Raw genomic sequence first — 22,747 nt, 5'->3', positions numbered from 1 at the left:
TCTACTTCTCTTCTTGAGTTAGGAAATTTTCAGGGTGTACTTCTGCTGACCATGACCAGCTCAGCTGTAATTGCAGCAGATAATCATGGTCCTGCTGCTTTAGATTTTTACATTGGTATTTCTTGTGAGCATTAATAAATGAACCCTCTCACAAATCTGGCAACCTTTTTGACCTTGTATTGATAGATGTTACAAGGATAATAGCATGTGGAGTTGGTTTGCAAGTGGCCACATCTGATCTTAGTTCAAATAAGGTTAATGTGTAGATTTATCAGATTGTTCCTGATTTTATCTTTTCAAGAAAGGTGTACTACATGAAATCCCAGTCCTATTGGGATGGTATTTACCTTGATCTTATGGAATATAGTTGGAATGATATTTATAGAAGTTCAGATATGTATTATTGAGTGTAAATGATCATTTTAGCAATGTTATCGAAAGGAGAATTCCCTCTAAATTTATCAAGTTTTGTCTCAAAGGTAACCCATGGTTTGGTGCTGCATGTAAGATTGCTTACCATGAAAAACATGTTTATTGGACTTTTTAGGATGCAATTTCATGCGTTAGCATATGTACTCTCCTATTATGTGACTACTATCTGAAACCTAGTACCATACTTTTTAACATGAGAGAAAGAGAGAGACTATTGATTAGGTTAGGTTTTACACTGACAGATATCTACGTATTAGCAAAATTCAAATGTACTGAGAATATTAATTATAAGTCTGATAAAACTGATGTTTTACATGCTTTATGTAATTATATTTATTGTATTATTGTCCTATTGTTATCATATTTTAATTTATGAACAGCAGTGATCATTCACCATTGGCATTCTGACAATGTTTATATACGTAAAATCAACAGCTGATTGCATTTTACTGATATCATCAACAAAGTAAAGAGATCATCACTGCCATTAGTTGCTTGACAAAATGTAATTCAGACTTTTTTTTTAAATTATCAAAGCTGGGTTTAAATAATACGAACAGCTTTTGTTTTATGTAAATGCAGTAAATATAATGAAGTAAGGTGGGATTTCACTGGTTTCAGATGTTGCTTTTGCCTCTTCCAAAATGTTTCTGGCCTTCTCTCTCTCTCTCTCTCTCTTTTTTCAACCAAAGTTACACCCTTGAATTTAGGGTGAAAGATGGATAAGAATTTTTTTTTTTATTTAAGGAAATCACTTTTGGAAATTAGCACATTTTTGACAAGTCGACAACAGTAATCCAACTCCTAATAAATGTGTGTTAGTTAAGTAAATTTACGTCAGTACTTGCTGTTGTTTATGCCTGTGTTTTGCAGCTAGTAGTAAATGGTTGTTAATTATAAGAAATAGGAATGACTTCTTAGACAAACCTCAAATTTAACAAGCCTGGTTGAATGTATGAAGATTTGCATTTAACCTAATGAACTTATGCTTCTAGGCATTTGAATTAGTTAAAAGCTAACTTACCAAGATGTCAAAGGAATTATCAGTGGAATCTACCAAACTTAGACAGGCATAGAAACCCTAACGTAGTGTAATTTTTCAAAAATGAAACTAGCACATGAAGTATAACCATGTGTAATCTACCAAAAATGCATCTTGCACGATATGTGTGATGAAATCATGTTTTTGGACAGAATTTTAAGTATTACATGATACACAAGTAAATGAAAATTTTGTTTATTTTTGATGCTGCATATTTTTAGTTTCACAGAATGTTTTCATAGAAAGAGACTCTGCTTGTGTATTTATGGAGCAAGCTGCAGTTCCAGAATTTTAAGAAATCCAAAAACAGCTGTCACCAAGGGTTTCGGATAAAGTACGTACGTATTGGGAACCTTTACGTATTCAGTTTGCCAGGTGGTTTATTTTGGCTACAACTAAAATGTGGAATAGTTTGCCTAGTGCTGTTGTGGAACCTTCTGATCTCCAGATGTTTAAGCAAGGAAGAAATTCCTTCCTGCTTTCTACTGATGTCTCCTGAATTCAGGTATATCAGTTTTTTGTTATTTATACCTTTTCCTATAAACTCTCATTGCAGACTGATTTTGCTTTGGAACAGCCTTGGGTTTATTGTCAATTGACTTTCTCCATAATGGTTTTCAGTTGAACATTTAAAGAAAGAAAGAAAGTAATTGCAAGGGATCATCTCCAGAGAGAATATATGTATATGTCACTCCCAAGAACTTGCCAGAAACCTTGTGAGGGACTGATTCTACAGACTCCGCTAACACTGGAAATAGTTTTGAACTTCTATTTTGTAAGTTGAACCAGATTTCCAGGCAAAGATAGATAGCCCTTACAACTGGTTCTAGAGATTTATTTCTCCCAACTGACCTTGAAATCTAAGTCATAGCAGAAGTGGATCTTCTGCAAGTGGTGCCTAAGGTTTGAACTGTATGCTGTCACCATATACCTTTGCAACCTAACTTCATTCCTATTTTTCCTAGTCACTGCTGTTTCTAGAACTCTGGAGAAAACTGTAGGGTGTGGCCAATCCAAAACAAAAGACTACATTGGAACATCTCTGTATTCCATATAAAATAATGGAATTTCCTGGAATCTGGGTGCCCTGGAACATGGAAATTTAATTGTTAAAATGTCTTGTTTTTGATAGATTAATGGACTGAAAGAGCCCTGCTCAAGGAACTGATTCAGAGTTCCGAGATCAATGATCAACCACTGTCCTCATATCAGTTTCAGAACAGTAGATATGTGGCTATAAAAAACCAGATGAGCTATTTGCTATTTATTTTATCCTTCATTTTTTTATTATCGATATGACTCCCTCATCTACTGCCTGAAACACAGGCTCAGAAAATGCTTTGAATTGAATGGGGCATCAGAAGTGGAGGTTATTAACCTTCTTGAATATCTGGCACCACCCGATTCTGCTTCCAAATTCTCCAGTAACTGTCAAAATAGTATTATCAAATAGTATTCCCATTGGTGTGTCATTGTCATTTAAAATACGTACCAAGAATACATATACGTATATACTACTATGAAATAATAAGGACAGTTAGCTTATTCTTCATTCACAGTGTAGTAAAGAAAACCATTTCTATATGTTAAGGTGAACAAAAACTTTTCTCCAAGGACTACATACCTATGCAACAGCTCATTAGTCAGTCATTATAAATACTTAAAACTAAGAATCCAACACCAAGATTTAACAAAAGCAGATTTATATAAAAAATACCCTGTGAAACACTTGATTCCATAACTAGTTACTTTTACCTCTCACCATAATGTTTTAAAACCAGAAGAAAACTCTTAGTATGTATTTGTGGAAACTACCTGCTAAGGAACAGAAACTGCACTTTTATCACATATTTTCTAGAAAGAATTTAAAAAGAAAAAATTATACATTCATTGATTAATAATGAAAAAGGGTTTGATTGATGCTGTGAAACAGCAATCCTACAAACAAGCTAGGGAATTCAAGACGGAGCTAGTAATAGTGCTGTAGACTCACAAAGTATAAGATGGTTGTTGGATGGATACCTATGGCATATGCTTTATCAGACTACCATACTTTTTTCTGTCATAGACAAAAGACTGAGTCTGGGTATATATGGGATGCAAATATGAGAAAATATGTGTATAATGGATTGGGATGAAGCAAATAGAAAGTCCAATTTGCTCCTACAGAAATATAAGCCATCATCTCTTATAAAAAGGAGATATACTTCATTGTGAGTTGGGATGGTTGGTGAGCATTGTAGCAATGTAGTTAAGTGGTAGTAAAGAGGGTAAGTAGGGGGCCTACTGCTCTCTCATCTACCAACATTTTCTTCTGCTGTCATTCTTAGCAGATATGCTTCCACGTCTCTCCTTGTGTTGTACGTAATTGAAAATCCACTTTTGACCTTGTCTTAATCCTTACTATGTCAATAAAATTAACAATGACTGTGCAGTGTAGTGACTTCTGGAATATACTGTGATATGTTTTATATTTTATCCTCTATTCCCTATGGATCACAGACCATCATTAAGTATCAGTGAATATTTATTAATTAATCAAGTTGTTTATGATGGGATCATTCTTTTTGTAGTTTGACAAGTTATTTTGTACATTATCTCAAAAGAACCTGTAGATAATACACAGCGAGAAAACCTTGAATCAGAAAGATGATGCAGAGATAGTAGGACTGAGATGTAATTAGAAGAAATGATTTCCTGTTTAGTGCTTTCAAGAGAGAATTGAGTTGAACAAATACATTCTAATGTCTTGTGCATATGACATTAAGCGTTTTGACTTGATTTTTTTTATTTATGTGGTTAAATGTCAACATGAGCATATATACGTAATATACCTAAATTGTTAAGAGGTCTACTAGAATACCTATGTTGTATTATGTCATGCTAGTATAAGATAAAAATTCAAAAGATTAATTGCATACAGGACATTTTTTGACAGTCTGTGTAAGTCAGTGTCCTAAGTTGTGTTTAAGCACAGGACTAATTTTACAAATAAATAAAATTCTTATTTTCTAAAGCTGAATTTTCTTAGATTATCGGAGGAAACAAGACGCGTTTAAAAGCAAATGAAGATACAGACCTGTTTGGTGTGTCAGAAGTTTTAGAGAGAATTGCTGATTGCTTAGAATATTTGTGTGTATTCATAGCTGCTTCAGCTTTGTAAGCATTACTCAGGAAAAATGGATAATCTGTTTTGTAAATTATAGTTTAAGTTAATATGACCGTACTTAAGCTACTGCACTGTCAAACCTTTGATATGTCTCTCATACTGGTAATTTTTTTTCCAGACTGAAAGATCCTTGCGAGAGTTTGTTCAGTTTTTGACTGTTACTGAGCTGCAGCATGTTGACTTGGGAAGTTGCCGTGTCCTGGTAACAGTTCATGAAGGAGCATTAGCTAGGCTGTCAAGACAAGATGATGTTATTTCAGCGTTGCAAGAGGGTGTTCCACCACTTGACAATAATACTTTAGCATTCCTAAACTTAGATCATTTTGAGGTATGAGTCCAAATACTGCATTTTATATTATTCTATTTGCAAGTAATAAGAAATTGTGACGAGGACACATCCTCTGTGCAATGAGTGGTAGTGTTTCTGTGTGCCTGCAGCACCTGGCAAATAGTTTCCAAATACCACTTGCTGAATACTATCTGAAATAGTAAGGGAACTGAGGCAATAGTTTAAAGCATGATTGTACATCAAAAGTCCAGTACTTGAAAGAGGCTTTTAACCCACTAGCTGATCATAAGTCCAGGTCTGCAGTTGGCATACATTCATGATTTCCCAGTCTGCTTTACTGATAATGTTTGCATTATCTTTACTTGATTGATGTAGTATTTTTATAGGTATAATATTTATTTTTGTTGTCTTTCTTTTGTATATTCTCCTTACATTTGTCTTGATTACTTTATTTATGAAACCTGTACTGTATGTCAATCATTATGATTGTTTTGATTTTTTCAGGTTACCTTAAATAATAAAGTTGTTCTACGGGGACCACAGCTGCTCTTTATGCTTAGACATTTCCCAAAGCTGGTTGATGTTTCATTAACTTCAAATCTTGGTGCTGATGTCATAGATGATGCAACAACTCACAGACTCTTTGCTTTAATGCCTGGATCATTCCCATTCCTCAGACGCTTAACCCTTGGAGGTTGGGTGTTTTCTTTAGACAACTGTGAAAAGGTACCCATTACTATCATTGCTTTTGATTAAAATGTTAAACATCTGAACAGCAAATCTTGTCCATGCGTATCATTTGTGGATGTGTTGTTGGCTTGTCCAATGGAAAAGAAAATAAACAGTTTACAAACACAAATTGGCATCCATAAAATCTTTACTTATTTTTTATTATTCTCTATATATTTTTTTTCAAATTGCAAACCATTGTCTTGGTAGATGAAATGAGAATTTAACAGATTCATTTTGCACATCCGTAGGGTTGAGGGACATTCTTCACCTTTTGATATAATCCCCTTTCCTTAATATTATTGTGTCAGTATAAATTGCTTTCGCTGCAAACCCATAACTTGTACTGGAATCTAATTTTGTGGTCCACAAAATATAAGATATAGCAGTCTTTTGTTTAGCAAACAAAAATGATAATCATCAGCTGACAAGGTAGCTAGGTACTTGCACCATTGGATTGCTAAATTCCTAACTTTTGTAATTACAGAGATCTCCAGACTTAACTGCACTTTCTTTGGCATTGCCCTTGTTTTCCATATTATCAGCAGTTTTATAATTTCACTTAACCTTTCCATTTGATTTCCTTACTGCTGTTTACTTTTATTGACATTGATTGATAAATCCTCCATTTCAAGTGTTTTTTGTCACCCTGTTTGAGGGTAATAGCAAATGCAGAGTTCATCTGTAAGTACATTATTTGTTTCATTTTATGAAGTGAAATTTGCACTGATCTTGTTTGGCTATGTCAGATTTTCCAGTTACAGTATCTTTTAGAAAATGATTGTCTTTTACTTTTTGTTGTGATTTTTGCTTGAACAGTACTGGTCAACTTTATTACTAATTTGGTTTTTACTGTATGCAGTTATGATTAGGGTAAAGGTTTGTGCTAACTTTCAAGGGTTTTTCTATTATTTTAACATGACGAGATTTTGGTCTACATATTGTTTACTGTTATTTTCATTGTTAAGTGTAGGTTTCTAGTTTAGTTATTGGCATTTATGTCAGGTACCAGCAGTATTCACTCTTAGTTGTAGGTGTTATGTATTGGAATATTTTGCGTGTTAACTCTGGATTACTTGATTTTTGGATTTTGTCTCTTACGATTGGCAATTTTTGTTTAATTGTTAAGTGATTTGTATCGAGGTTTGTAACCTTTATGCATTTTTAAATTTGTTTTTGTATTTTGCCTCTTCATCCCTATTTAAAAACAAGACACCTGAGCATAGGTTGACAGTCCTGACAGGGATCTGCATCTGTTATTTGCTTGGGTTAGGTCTGCATCCTTAACTAACTTGTTTTATTAGTAGAGATTGTTTTACTCCCCAGTGACCTTGCCATCTTGGCAGGAGGCACAACCATCAGCAGTTCAAAAGTATGTCAGATCAAATTAGCAGCTATTTCACATCCTTCAGCAATCTGTGAAGACAGTCAGTACAGACAGTCAAACAAGTTCCCTGTACAGATAATAATGCAGCTAAGCTTCTAGTACAATGACTACTTTTGCTATCCCAGTGCACTCAATTTGTGATCCTGTGGTAGATAACCACATCTAGGAGGAGGAAGAATACAGGAATAAACTGATGGCTTTTTTGTTTGCAGCATTCCAGATATGGTAATTGAAGGATTGATTTGTTTCCAACTTTCCATGATTTGACGACTGTTAACAAAGACCCTTTCTTAACACTTTGCAATCCCATTCTTGCCTGCCAAACCCTTCTAGAGACAGGACACTTTTTCTACCCAGGAGAGTTGTCAGGCTGTTCCTGCAGGGGACTAATTAGTTTATGGTTAATGTATCCATACTGCATATTTTCTGATAGAAAAGGATGAGCTTAATCTCTAGACTTAGAATTCGTCTTCACTAAGGCAAGTACACTTCTGCTACTTATAATTTTTACAGATATACTCAGATTTGTGCTTCTTCATATGAGTAATCACATTAGGCAGTTACCGGTTGAAGAAGTTACAAACCCACCACTTTTGTCTTCACCAATCATTCATGACAAAGTACATATATTGATGTAGTCTTCAAAATTTTGGGTAAAGTGTCAAATGTTCTGCTTTTCTGATTCTGGAAGACTTATAGATGCAGTTACCTTGCTTTAAACTGTAGGTTTGGGCCTGTAACTTTTACAAATTTTGAAGCTACTAGAGATTTGGTTTCTTACACCTTATAGTCTGCAGATACTCCATTTGATCCTGCAGGCTTACCAAACACTGAGATTTCAGCATCTATGCCTTCCATGTAAATAGTGATTCAGGCATATATGTTTATTTGGGTTGTGATGAAACAAACCTGGAAGGAAGGAAGGACAGTGGCACGTCCTTTTAGCAGGGCAGAAAGGAAGAAACTGGATGAGTGACTGTGTTCTCAGGTTAAGGGAGGCCAGAAGTTGCTCCTCTCTCATACATTTGGCCAAACCCCATTGTCACCAATACGTACCTTGTTCTACAATTTTATATTTTTACATAAGAAACTTACTAAGTAATTACATAGCTAAGAGCTTCCTACCTATGACAACCTAAAAATTCAAAATGAGCGGTAGCACAAGCATTGGTCCAGGTGTAGTTAACATGCCCTGCCTACTATCAGGACTGAGAGAAGGAACAACCTGGCAGAGAGTGCCAATTCGTTTTCTGCTGGCTCCTGAGTAACATCGGTGGTTTCCAGTAGCCTTCTTTATCATTTTTGTTGGAGGGTTTTGGAGTTCTTGATGAAGTACAGTGGTACCTCGAGATACGAAAGGCTCAACTTACAAAAAACTCGAGATACGAAAGCAAATACGAAAAATTTTACGGCTCTACATACAAAAATTGTTCAAGATACGAAAGGTTGTTGCTGTAAAGTCCGAGATTCGCCCGGACCACCGATAACAATTTTGAAACACGCGCCGCCAACTGAGTAGACTCGCCACCATCCTCCCGCTCTCCCATTGGTTCCTGATGCTAGTCACTGCCATGAGATCCTTCTCTCCTATTGGTCAGCATCCCTCCCATGATGCATCTACGTAGCGGCATGCTTTTTCGGCCACTCAGTAGCAGCATCGTTTCTATACGCACTCGGTTTTCGTTCTTTCTAACGATTTCATTTATTAACGTAAATTCGTTAGTGATTTCATTGTAGTATATTTTATCATGTTGTGTGAGAACTTTACTACATACGTACACGTACTACATAACATAATTACGTACAGTATATATACGTAGTCATGGGTCCCAAGAAACTTGAAATTCATGGAAAGAAGAGGATGCTTTCTTTGGAGATGAAGATGGAGATTATCAAGAAGTATGAAGCTGGTATGCGATTGAGTGTGATCGCCAAGGAATACGGCCGATATCCGTCGACAGTAGGCACCATCCTTAAGCAGAAGGATGTCATCAAAGCAGCTACACCTTCCAAGGGCGTCACTATTTTGTCCAGCAAGAGGACCCACGTGCACGATGAAATGGAAAGGCTTCCTCTTGTATGGATAAAAGACAAGGAAATCGTTGGCTATACGATAATGGAGACGGCACTCTGCCACAAGGCCAGCGCTATTTTTGGCGATTTGATTGCCCAGACCGAAGACGACGGAGGAGAAGGGACATCAACGCCAACCCCAGACTTCAAGGCTTCGCATGGGTGGTTCGAGAAATTCCGTAAACGGACTGGCATCCATTAGGTGGTGCGGCATTGGGAGGCGGCCAGCTCGGGCACGAAAGCGGCGGAAGCCTTTAAAAAGACGTTCGACGAGATGATGGTCAGGGAAGGCTGCAGTTCTCAGCAAGTCTTCAACTGTGATGAGACTGGCCTTTTTTTGGAAAAAAATACCTCATCGGACGTACATCATGGAGGAAGAGAAGAAGCTACCCGGGCATAAGCCTATGAAAGACAGGCTTACGCTCGCACTTTGTTCAAACGCCAGTGGGGATTGCAAGGTGAAACCCCTACTTGTCTATCATTCCGAGACTCCTCGAGCCTTCAAGGCCCACAAAATGCTTAAGGAGAAGCTTCCAGTGATGTGGAGGGCTAATGCGGAAGCCTGGGTAACGAGGCTTTTGTTCACTGAGTGGGTAAATCTGTGTTTCGGCCCGACAGTGAAAAAATTCTTGGAAGAGAAGCGCCTCCCTCTGAAATGCCTGCTGGCCTCGAGGAAGATATCCTAGTGGAGTATTCCTTCATCAAGTATTCCTTCATCGAGGAAGATATTCTAGTGGAGTATTCCTTCATCAAGGTTCTTTATCTTCCGCCTAACACCACCCCTCTCTTCCAGCCCATGGACCAGCAAGTGATATCGAACTTCAAGAAGCTGTATACGAAACAACTTTTCAAGAGATGTTTCAACATCACCGATACCACAAACCTCCCCTTGAGTGAATTTTGGAAGGAGTATTTGATATCGTAATATGCATCTGACTCATCGACCAAGCTTGGCAGGAGGTTTTGAGGCGAACCTTGAATTCCTTGTGGAGGAAATTCTGGCCTGATGCCTTATCCGCCCGAGACTTCGAGGGATTCGACATGGGCGAAGCTGGTGCTGCAGATTCAGAAAAAGTTTATGATCCTGAAACTGTTTCGCAACCAGATCTTGACGAGATCATTGCATTCGGCAAGTCCATGGGGCTGGTCGTCGACGATGACGACATCAATGACCTTCTCGAGGAGCACCAAGAGGAGCCTACTACGGATGACCTGAAGGAGTTGGAGGCCATGCGACATAACATCGCTCAAGAGGAGTTCTCTAGCCGCGGCGAGGAGGAGGACAAGGACTCTATGACAACGGCAGAAATTATGGATGCTCTAGCTGCTTTCCATAAGGTGCAATCAATCGTAGAAAAGAGACACCCTGAAAAGCTTACACAGGTCATATGCTTGCACAGTTCGATGATGTTTGCCCGAGTCGTTTCAGGAACATTGTCAAAAGTAGGCAGAAGCAATCTTCCTTGGATAGTTATTTTTTAAAGAGGCCTTTAGTAGGAGTAGTAAGCAAAAAGGAAGAACCAAGTGATACTAAAAAAGGGATTTTGATGAAGGAAAAATCTTTCTGGGCAAGGGCCCGTGTCGCCCAGTGAACTATCCTTTCAGTTCATATTTCTAAGGTAAATAATGCTTACATTACCAGAGAAAAATAAAAAGGGGATGTCAGAGCATTCTGACTCGCTCACCCTAAATAAAAGAGGGTGTCGGTATGGTACTGGGGCGAGTGAAACCACTACCACGGGTCTCTTGTCATTTAGATCTCTCCTCCACAAAATCCCCTTGCTAGAGAGAGCTGGTACACAGCCCGTGCCAGCAACTACTACTACTTGCTCACCCACGCCAACACCAGCGCCTCTAGCGGCCATCCTTGAAGTTAGAAGACCAAGATGGGGCACAAGGGTGGGAGAGAGAAAAGGGGGGGATTTCACTGGGCGACACGGCCCTTGCCCAGAAATAGATTTTTCCTTCGTCAAAATCCGTTTTCTGGGCTCAGCCCGTGTCGCTTCGTGAAATAGTACCAGAGAATTAGCACAGGCTTGGGGAAAAGGTAACAGTATAAGGTAATAAGAAAACATGTAAAAAGCATAAGATGAGTATAATCTAGATTAAATATTACAAAGTTATCGTATAAATACTTAAACTAACTTATAGTAACTTATGTTAGCCTTAAAATAAGTAACAGGAATTAACAGTATACTTATGCTAACTTACGATAACTTAAAACTAGAATAATACATTATATACAGTTGTGAGTAACCCTAGCATAAAAATAAGGGAAAACATCACGATATAGCCTTTTGGCAGCTAAGGCTCGAAATCAGGGTAGAGCCTGGTGGCAGGATCACAGGAAAAATGTTAGTGAGGCAGGTAGAAAGGAGATCTGGATCTATGACTAAAACTACTTAGGCAGTGTCAGGAGAAACTGTGTTTCCCACTGCCACTGCTGGAAATTTAAGAGATTCTAACGATTTCAGGTAGTGACGTCTGAATACTGTCGGCGACTTCCAGCCCGTATACTTCTTAAGATCATCGAAATTCATGTGTTGAAAATAATTGAGGTGGCTACTGCCCTGATGTCGTGGGCCTTGGGGAATGAATTAGGGTTGGCTTGTTTGATAAAGTATAGGATTTGTTGCCTAATTCCTTTTAAGGAAATAGTGCCACCTTTCTCTCTTATGAATAAGGGACCTGAGGACCTAGAAGATGTCCTGGACAGATAGGCTCGTAAGGTTGTCACTGGACATAGAGAAGGGTCTTGAGGAAGAGGGAGGATCTTCCAAGGAGCCCATCTCATTAAAGGATCCTCATTTTTGGCCAAAAAACTACGGTCTAGGGATAGAAGAACTTCTCCTGATGGAAGAAATTCGATATGGCCAGAGTCTCTAGAGAGAGCCGACAGTTCAGATATCCTGGCTCCTGAAGCCAGGCTTAGCAGAAATAATGTTTTCCTTAGGAGTGGTATATAGCTACATGAATTGTTGTCAGTATCTGAAGCCAGTTTGAGAACATCATTTAAGAAGCATGAAACTGAGCTAGGTATCTCTGATGGTCTGAGCCTAGCACAAGCTTTAGGAATAGACAAAAAATAAGAGTGTTAAGTCTATCTTAAAGCCAAACTGGAAGATTTTCGTTAAGGCTGACTTATTGGTAGTAATAGTACTAGCTGCTAAACTTTTTTCAAATAAGGATCTGAAGAAGGAGATAGCCAGATTAGTAGTCATGGTTCGAGATTCTGTTTCCTTCAGGAAATTTGCTAGCTTTTTAACAGCTGCGTCATACTGACATAAAGTTGATTTTCTTTTATCCGATTCTAAGAAAAGGATATTTTGAGGATCAATATTTGCATCTCTTTTAGCCGCGAACTTCATGAAGTCCATAAAGTTAGGGTTTTGAGAATTCCTGAGGAAGCGAACACAGTCCTCATTTGTACTGGTTGAGATAGCTTGGGATTGGGAATCCGTTGAGGCCGGAGACCCAATTCCAGAAGAAGAGGGAACCAGTTGCTCTTGGGCCAATCCGGGGCTACTAGAGCAACTTGTCCTTTGAAAGACCTGAGTTTGTTCAGGACTTTCAATAGAAGATTCACTGGAGGAAAGATGTATATCTTCTTCCACTGATTCCAATCTATGGACATGGCGTCTGTGGCATAAGCCAGAGAGTCCAGGTTGGGAGCCACATAGCATGGGAGCTTGTGGTTCGATTGTGATGCGAAAAGATCCACCTGGAGGCCTGGGACCTTTTGTCATATCCACTGGTATGAGCGCCTGTCCAGAGACCACTCCAATTCTAGAGGAACTGAGCGAGACAGGGCGTTTGCTATCACGTTCCTTACTCCCGCCAGGTGAGTGGAGGATAGATGCCATTTGTATTTGGCTGCTAGTGAGAAAATGGCTATCATGACGTGGTTCATGTGACTTGATTTGGATCCTCCCCTGTTGATGCAGTGTACTACTATTGCACTGTCCAATACCAGCTTGATGTGGGATTTCTTGGCTGGTAGAAGCCTCCTCAATGTGAGGAATACTGCCATAGCTTCTAATACATTTATGTGAAGCTGGCGGAACTGAGGTGACCAAGTCCCTTGTACTTTCCTGAATTGGGAGTATCCTCCCCATCCGCTTAGAGAAGCGTCTGTGTGGATAACCAACGCCGGAGGGGGAAATTGAAGAGGGATCGACTTGGATAGGTTCTTGGCCTCCGCCCAGGGGCGAAGTCGTTTGCGGAGAATTGGCGGGATGGCTGACAACTTGTCTCGAGATTTGTTGTTTGCTCTTGAGCGCCAGACCTGGTTTATATCTTTCAGCCTTGCCTTCAGCAGAACATCTGTAACCGATGCAAACTGGAGAGAGCCTAGGATTCTTTCCTGGTTTCTCCTTGATGTTAGTTTGCATTTGAGAAATTGCCTTGTTGCTTTGGCTATTTCCTTCCTTTTGACCAACGAAATTGACAGAGTGTGGGAGTTCAAGTCCCATTGAATGCCGAGCCATTGAAAGCAGGAGTCCGGCGTTAGCCTGGACTTGGTCTTGTTTATTTGGAACCCCAGATGTTCCAGAAACTGTATTACTTTGACGGTAGCTTTGTGGCATTCTTCGACAGTTGTTGCCCAAATGAGCCAATCGTCCAGATACGCTACTACCATTATTCCCTGGGATCTTAGTTGTTGAACTACTGATTCCGCCAACTTCGTGAATACCTTGGGGGCCACGTTCAACCCGAAGGGCATCACTTTGAAGGAGAATGCCTGGTCTCCCAGTCTGAAGCCTAGGTACGGGCGGAAGTGTCTTGCAACTGGAATATGATAGTATGCGTCTGTAAGATCGATAGAGGTGGTGACGGCCCCACGGGGAAGTAAGGTCCGCACCTGCGAGATAGTCAGCATTTTGAACTTGTCGCAACGAATGAATAAGTTTAGACGGGACAAGTCTAAGATTATTCTTTGTTTGGTTGAGCCTTTCTTTGGCACGCTGAACAAGCGTCCTTGAAACTTTAAATGCTTGACTCTTGATACTACCCCTTTCTGAAGGAGTTCTTGTGCATACTCCGTCAATTCCTTTGTTGGTTTTTGAAGGAAGGTCTTGGATGGAGGAGGACCTTTGGTCCAACTCCAACCCAGTCCTTTGGACACAATACTTTGTGCCCAATTGCTGAACCCCCATCTGTGGCGATAGAGGAACAGTCTCCCTCCTACCTGAGGGTTCTCACTGACTTGGGGCAGGGCGTGATCCACGTCCTCCCCGGAAGTGCTTGCCTCTGCTAGGTGCTCTTATGCCACCTCTTTGTCGAAATGCACCTCTGGCCCTACTTCCTCTTGCAAACCTATTAAGGGGGCTGGCCGGAACCTCTATATATGGAGGTATAGGGCGAAAAATGCAAAGTCATGAAAAAATTCATGGAGCTTCATATGGCAATTGAGAATACGTATACGAAATATTTCGTCAAAATTCCTCTTACTTTCGTAGTTACAGGGTAATTAGTTAACGTAACTCAATAAGCCTAAAACATTGATCCGAACAAGAAAATGCAGTATTTCTTCTATTATCGTAAATTTTGATAATTATTGTCAAAGAAATTGGGAGAAATGGCATCTGTAGACATTCCCAGAGTCGAGAAGGAGACTTCAGGCTCAAGCTACCAAGTCCAGTCCTGATTTAGTGCGATCACAGACGTCAAGTAGTCTACACGTTCCATTTCACGTCTGACATTCGCCTGCTTTCACGTATGTTTATGTATGTTTTGGCAAGAATTTCATCATGCCAATGAGGAAAAGACAAGGGAAACATCTCGCTAACATACAGACGAAGAAAAATCGCTCAAGTATTATTACAGAATATCATAATATATGCGTAGTTAGTGAAGAGAGGGGAGGGTTGCTTAGTAACGCCCCCGTCTTTGCTTGACAGCACACGTCACACTGTGCCTAAGGCTACGATCTTTGAGCAAAGAGCTGTTCATTTATGATAAATAACAAAGTTTTGGTTTTTTAATACCCAAAATGGAATATGAAATTCATAATAATCATGATTTATTAAATTGTCTTTGTAAAAAAAGTGTACGCCTTCGAGTTTCACCTCTTGACATTCTCTTGCAATTACGTTTGTTTATCTTTGTTTCGGGCAAGAATTTCATCATGCCAAAGAGGAAAATACAAGGAAAACATCTCGCTAACACACAGAAGAAGAAAATTCGCTGTAATAAGCAGAGTTAGTGAAGGGGAGAAAGAGAATTGCGTAGGAAGGAGTGCCCCATCTTGCCTCAAGCAGTGCCCCAGGCTGCGATATATGAGCAAAGGGATCATCATTTATGATTAAATTATGATAAATAAAATAGTTTTGGTTTATTAATACACAAAAAACAAATATACATTCATAATAATCATTATTTATTAATATTGTCTTTATAGAAATACGAAGGAAAACTTTGAACGCCTGTCTCTCAAAACTATACTTATTGACCTTCAAAATCTATCTTCTCACTTAGTTTTAAAGCTATAACATTGAAATTTGGTATATAACTCAGAAAGACATTATAGAACAATCAAATAGAGGCCTTTTTTCCAATTTTTGTTTCGTATTTTTTTTATAAATTTTTTTCTCCTGATTTATAGGGTTTATTTTTTTACCATATTGAAAAATTCATATCTAGCAAAAAAATGACTTTTAGAAAAAAAACTCTCCATTCGATTGGAGGTCTACATCAGGTCTATATATGGTAGTAATCCCAGATCTTAATATTAAATATCAAGGGAGGAGATAGAATTTGAAAAATGGTTATTTTCGGGATAAATCGCCCTGGCGTCACAAAACCGAAGGTCAGAGGCGAAAATCATATGCGGTTTGGAGATGTCCCAAGTCACCTTATTAAGTGGTATGAATATCAAAGTCCTGTCCTTAAAAAAGGGCATTAGCCGGCCGGCCCCCTTAAAGGCTTGGAACGCCTGACCTTCAAAGACTGGGTTGAAGGCCGGAGATACTGCGTATGAGGTAGAGGGCTGATTGTGCGAGGTCAGTAGGAGTATTGGTTGGGACTGGTTCTTGGAGGTGGAAGGTTGTACCTTCTGGGACACCGGCACAGCTTGTACCACCTGTTGTTGCTGAGCAGCCTGGAAAGGTGGGAACTTCCTTGGCTTTTTCAGCGTCTTTGAAGCGGAGGAAGTAGGTTCGGGCTTCCTCTTAGCTGACAGGCCCCAGCGGACCTTAAGGCTCTGGTTAAGCCTTGTTGCTTCGTGCTGGACCTCGTTAACCACAGCCTCTGTGAAGAGGTCAGCACCCCAGATTGAAGACGCAAGTAGTTTATTGGGCTCATGACGAATAGTTGCTTCTTGCAGTACATGTTTCCTGCAGTTGCGTCTTGCTATGGCAAAGTCGTATAGATCACACTGAACGGTGTGTGTCTGTGCTTTGGCCAGAAGCTTAAATAGAGGTTCCGTCCCGTACGTCACCGCGGCAACCTCCGTCTTCACTAGGGCATTTAAGGTCCTCCCTAACCTAGTCCTAGCATCGAATTCTGCTTGGATGAGGTTATCAGAAAGCCTAGGGAGTCTCTCGCCAAATTGTGCTATTGCACAATCTGGGTTGAGCTTCCCTACTGTGAAAGTAGCTGGGAGATCCGCCCAAAGTTCTTCGGTTCCTGGAAGGAGAAGTGATGTTGGCTCTGTCTCCCTAAGTTGGGGCATAGGCTCGTCTTTCATGGCGGCCTGTAGAGTCAACTCTGCTAGCTTTGTGGTGAAAGGGATAGGTGTTTCTCCCTCTGCCACAAAGATAGTAAAGGGGCTTTTGAAAGCCTGAAGCTTGGTGTTTAACACTCCCAATCTTCCAAGCTCCTGAGCCACTCCCTTTGGACTTGATCCCGGCTGTAGATCACTGTTTCTTTCGGGATCCTATCCTCCCTTCTCATTGCCGTCTCTGTCAGACGGGCATAGCCAATAAATGGTGGTTGGAGGTTGGCGGGGTGAAACTCGAAGTCTTCTAATCTTCGAATACCGCAATCCGGCAACGACAGCATGCCATCTTTAAAGGGGGCGTATGATGAAACCCTCCATGGATTATTCGTCGAGAAGGGAGGAAGGGAATCATAGTCTGGCATGGGTTGCGCCGCCATGCCAGACTGTTGGAGAACTGCTGCGGGATTCTCCCTGAGGCCCGCCATCAGATTCTCTTGGTTTGTCAGTCTCTCCGAAATGCTCCGGATCGACTGACCTGACTCCTCGAACGAGGTGGAGATGTGCGAAAACATCTGCTCGAACATGTCGTTAACTAGGTTTCCGACCAAGTTCCCCATTTGCTGCATTATATTTGCAGTAAATGCCTCAGTATCAAAAGGACTAGGGTCCTTGATAAACATAGGAGTCTTGGGACGTGTCCCTGTAGAAGTTGAAGGCTCAGGCTCCGTAGAAGCTCGGGCCTTATCCTTCGAGGACTTGCCCCTGGACCCTTTGGAATGCGAAGTAGAAGAGGACTTCGACTTTTCTGCTCCGGGGTGGTGAGCCGGAGACTTATGAGATGCGGAAGACGTGGTCTTCTTAGACGACGTCTTCTTTAGGGTCTTCAGTTCTCGCTTCCCTTTCTCCTTAGGGATAGCTGAAGTGGATTTCGGCATAACCGAAATTTCACTCTCCAAAAAGCCTTGGAAAGAAGTAGAAGAATAATTAGGGGATGAAGATCCAGAAGGACCCAAGGGAAGCCCTTGAGCCCCCAACAAACCTACCTCAACTAACAAGTTACCTGATTCACCTACCGCCATTGGCTCTAAATTTAGGTCCAGAGTAGCCACATCGTCCACGATCTCTGGATTGCCTTGGACCGCCAGTGCCTGCGCCACTTGCTGCTGAATGGCGGAGATGTAAGGGGCCACCGCTGCCGGGTCGACGTAACCAGTTGACTTCCCGCCCGGGAAGAGGCGGACAGCCATACTCTTGTCCAGGATGTATGGCTGCCCCTTAGTCACATTCTTCTGGAAGAGAGGGTCATTGCAATGATTAATTATCTAAAACTATATGTCATTTATATCTCTTATAGGACTGTTTGAATAATCAGTTATAAGCAATGTATTCCGGTATATACTTAAGCAGAAGGAAAACTGCTCTACCAGATCGTAGCATATCGAGCAGGCTTCGTGGTGCCATACGGCTATGTCACCATAGCGGATGGCGCAGGGGGCGTGAGTCCGGCAGACCTCGTGGCCACAGGGGTCCTGCAATATAGCATTGCAGCCGGATTCCTGGCAATTGGTAGCCTGTAAGTGAACAGATACATGAGTATCGGCGGTTATTAACAGGACTAGCCCGTTAAGAGATATAATACTCCGCTATGTGCCGGAGTGAAAAATTTTTGTCATTAGCGCTCTCCTGTTCTCCTGTATAGATATGTCCGTGAGGCCTGGTATACTAGTCAGATAGTTTCCGGGGCACCGGAGTAAGGAGTTTCACCAAACTAGCCACCAGTCTATAAGCCGGAGTGAGGAGTACAAGGACGGCGGAGGAACATGAGAGGGTTAAGCCAAAAAAGAGATAACAAGGATAGGTGGAGCGCAGCTCCGCCGTATAAAAATTTCGCAGGCAGGAGGAGAACCCAGTTGGTGAGCGGGCACTCCGCCGGCTTAGCGGAATATACAAACAATAATGATAACATTGAAAGATAACAATAGGAACAAAAATGTATATATATAGATGCATGTAGTGGTGCTACTCTCCATCACCCCCTAGAAGAACTGGCGGGGCCAGCTGAGCCCGCCGCTGGGGCGGTGGGTAGACAGGGGGGTGACCGAGGTAGGAGAGAGCTAAGGAGGGACCCGAGGAGGTCAGAGTACAAGCGAGTGAGGTGGCCAACCCAACCCGAGAGTACAAGAGACCCCCCATGGAACCCAGGGTGAGAACGGTATGAAGAGCCAGACTCAGGAATCCCCGACCCCCCCCCCCCCCACCCCCCCCCCCCCCCACCCCCCCGTGACTCCCGTATCCTCTCTGGGGAGAGGGGAGGAGAGCCCGGGTGGTTGCTGTGGCAACCGTGAGCGAGCGCGACCTGCCTTCCCACCCGCGTAGGGAAGGGGGAAGCAGGGAGGGGGACTGAGCTGATGGCTCGTGGCGATTGTCTGGCCCACTGCAAACGTGGTAGGACCACGCGGCCGGATAGACCAGGCGAACTGAGGTAGCCTATGCTAGCACAAACCGTCTCCTACATGCAATATAATAAAAAAACAGTTATCAAAATAGAAAGGAAGGGAATCATAAGACAAAGGGAAAGCAACGTCCTAGAGAAGCTAGGCTAATCTACCTGGAAGATAGGAAGCCCAACTACTCGGGAGCTGGCCTCTGCCAATACGTAGAAACGGAGGGCGACGGCCAGGGTGGTAGGACTAAAAAAGAGAGAGAGGGGCATACAACCTCACATGCCTAATAGACCTAGACAAAGGCACATGCATGCATGAACACTGAGCTAAGACATAAAGGCATAGGATTCCCATAAAAGTAAAATACAAATAGCACATCTTGCACTACATGTATAAATAAGCATAAATACTGCGCAGACATAGCTACAACGGTATGGGAGACCGAAGGAGCTAGAATGAATCACACGAGGCGAGCTGGTATGGTGAGCCTGAAGCCATGTCGCAGAAGGCACCATAATAATACCTAAAAAACAGCGGTAAAACGGGTCCTTACCGGGTCCTAGCTGGCTAAAATTACGTGAAACACTTAGGCAGTACTTAACTTAGCTGTGGCGATGGCTTGAAGCTCCATGATACAGAAAAAATCCCAAAACGGAAGCACAAAATCACTGTGAAAGAAAAACACATGCGTGCAGGATGCTGCTAACGGAAAGGATGGCCGCTAGAGGCGCTGGTGTTGGCGTGGGTGAGCAAGTAGTAGTAGTTGCTGGCACGGGCTATGTACCAGCTCTCTCTAGCAAGGGGATTTTGTGGAGGAGAGATCTAAATGACAAGAGGCCCGTGGTAGTGGTTTTACTCGCCCCAGTACCATACCAACACCCTCTTTTATTTAGGGTGAGCGAGTCAGAATGCTCTGACTTCCCCTTTTTATTTTTCTCTGGTAATGTTAGCATTATTTACCTTAGAAATATGAACTGAAAGGATATTTCACGAAGCGACACAGGCTGAGCCCAGAAAACAGAAAGTTGAAAGTGGTGATGAAGTTGAAATTTTGTATTAAAAAAAAAAAAAAAAAAAAAATGTCAAGTATAAAAAAGTAAAAAAAATGTAAAAATAAAAAGAAAGAAAAAAATTTTAATTTTAGTTTTTTGTAAAGTTAAGTGCTACAGTTTTGTTAATGTGTTTCATAAAGTTTAGTTTATGTTTTCCTTCCTTTTTTATGTGTTTCGTAAAGTTAAGTGTACGTACGTATCTGCCGTTTGTCCTCCTCTGTCGCCACTTTCGGAGATAGCCTCACTCGAAAGGTAGCCTTCCACATTTTACTACATACGTACGTATGTACGTACAGTATTTCTTGTATACCATGTACACTAATACACTTTATTTATAGGTATATTAGCAGTACGTATTAAGTTAGGTATTGAATGCTCTAAATTGTTGTTGTATTTCATTGTTTATAGGTCAATTCAGCTTTATTATGAAATTTACTGGGGTGTTTTTGGAGGGCTTGGAACAGAGTAGCCATTTTACATGTAAAATGCGGTCCAAGATACGAAAAGCTCATGATATGAGGGCCGCCTTGGAATGGATTAATTTCATATCTCGAGGTACCACTGTACTCTGTTTTTTGCTGCAGCAAATTGAACTTAGAATATCAGATTCTAGCACAATAAGTGTTAGGTTTTATTTAGAAGGATGCAAAACCAGATTAACTAAATTGTGTTATGATCCTCATACCAGGTGTGTAAAATGTAGAGGTCAGGAGTGTAAGAAGGAGGTCACTTGTGCTGAAAGTATTGAATGGGATGCTAAGTAATGGAAGAGCTTAGGTCCCATCAGGACAAAATGGATAAGGATAGGGAGAGAAAGGTGGCTATTAGAGCCAAAAGTAAGTTTAACTTAGAATCTGTGGAAGTTACAGAATTAGTAAATGATAGTGCTGTTTCTTTGCCTATGATCCCTATAAATTCTTCCCTAGTCCTTAGCCCTCCTGCTCCTTCATCATTATCTCTTATTCCAGGTTCCCACACTCCTTTGCCAGCCTCGACTCTCAATTTGATAAGAAATTAGAGTTTTTAGTGAGTGCAGTGATGGAATTGGGTTCATCTTTCAAAGCCTTAATGGAAAAAGGCAATATGTATTCAAAGTGCAAGTGCAGTGCAAAGTGAGAGTGTAGAGAAGGTGACTGTTTGTCCCACTGGTGCTCCTAGACAAATGTCCCTGTCCCACTCCCCCGCATCGCACCGGGGAGAAGACATACCAGAGGTCCAAGGGAGGCTGGTGGGATTCTCCCGCAGGCAGTCGTCCTCTCAGTCGAACCTGTTGACTGACCCCAGGTTTTTCAGAGCGCCATTGAAAAGGTGTTTCTTTCATTGGGCATTGTTTGTCGCCCAAATCCAATGATTCAACTCCCAGCAAGAGTCCTCTAGAGTGCTATTAAGTTTCTTTGCGCCCTCTTAAGAGGCATTTTCTTTGCGCCCTCTTAAGAGGCATTCCGCAGATGTAGACAGCACCCCCCCCCCCCCCCCCCCCCCCCCCCCACCTTCCAAAAGGTCTAAAGAGGCTACTTTCAGTCCTCAGCCTTCATGGAGCTATGTGGTGCCACCTCCTGTTTCTTTAGAGCATCCGCCTCGCCCTACCTGTGATAGCCCAGAGTCAATCTTTCATCTGGACCACCTGTTTGTGGCTCCTAAACACAGGACTTAACCTATTAGGTACTCATATCTTCTTCGTTTGTGAAATCACATCCCATTTCCGACTTACCTTTAACCCCCAGGCATCTTTCACCTGATTTAAAGTGTCGACCTCATTCAACTGAACACTCAGTGCCAACACCAGAGCGCTTGGTGATACCACCTGGTGCCAGTTTCAGCTTGCTTGCTGTCGCATACATCACCGACGACATTTGGAAGATCTCATGTCTTGTGTGAAGAAAACCTTGGCTCTTTCTAAGTCAAAGGATTCGACTTTGTTGTCCATATCATCAGATGAAGAGGATGTAGGACAGGATTCCTCTCCTTCGTCTGCCTGCTCAGTATTATTGAGATACTTTCTTAATTTCCCAGATTTTTTCTCACCTGCAACACCAGTATCCCTGGCTTCAACTTTCCTCGTGAGGAAACTTCACTCTGATGACTCAGCTCTGCCCAGGTTAATTCTCTAGTTGTCAGCGAAGAACGTTCTTAGGGACGCACACATCTGGTTGGCTTCTTAAGAGGGAGCTTGGCAAGGCAGTGTTCACCTTTCCCCCATGCTAGCTAGTTAAGAGAAGCTATTGTTTTTACACCACTTGTGAAGCTCCTTCTTTAGGAGTTTATACCTCCTCCCAGGGGGACCTCTTGTTTGGTCGATGCTACTCGTCAAGCTGCCTTTTCATCAGCCAAAGTTATGTTCTCCCCACCTGAGATGAACCTTCTGACTAGGAATTTGTTCAAGATTTTTAAAGTATCTAGCTTCTTAGACTTGACCATTAGGGCATAAGATGAAAAGACAGAAGACTGCTCTGTGATTGCCGAAGATATT

General features: G+C 41.4%; 1 protein-coding gene across 5 annotated transcripts in view; it reads left to right on the top strand.

The window, feature by feature from the left end:
* The window catches only part of LOC135210913 (uncharacterized), a 350,754-nt gene that overhangs the window by 307,835 nt on the left and 20,172 nt on the right, over positions 1 to 22,747 (top strand). For all 5 annotated transcript variants that reach the window (XM_064243867.1, XM_064243865.1, XM_064243868.1 and 2 more), the window contains 2 exons: positions 4,762 to 4,971; positions 5,437 to 5,658. In XM_064243867.1, the coding sequence (XP_064099937.1) occupies positions 4,762 to 4,971; positions 5,437 to 5,658 (432 nt within the window). The remainder of the gene's footprint in view (positions 1 to 4,761; positions 4,972 to 5,436; positions 5,659 to 22,747) is intronic.

Source organism: Macrobrachium nipponense, chromosome 4 (assembly GCF_015104395.2).
Source record: "Macrobrachium nipponense isolate FS-2020 chromosome 4, ASM1510439v2, whole genome shotgun sequence".
Taxonomy (NCBI): domain Eukaryota; kingdom Metazoa; phylum Arthropoda; class Malacostraca; order Decapoda; family Palaemonidae; genus Macrobrachium; species Macrobrachium nipponense.
The sequence above is the reverse complement of the archived record's forward strand: the minus strand, read 5'-3'. Positions and strand labels throughout refer to the sequence as shown.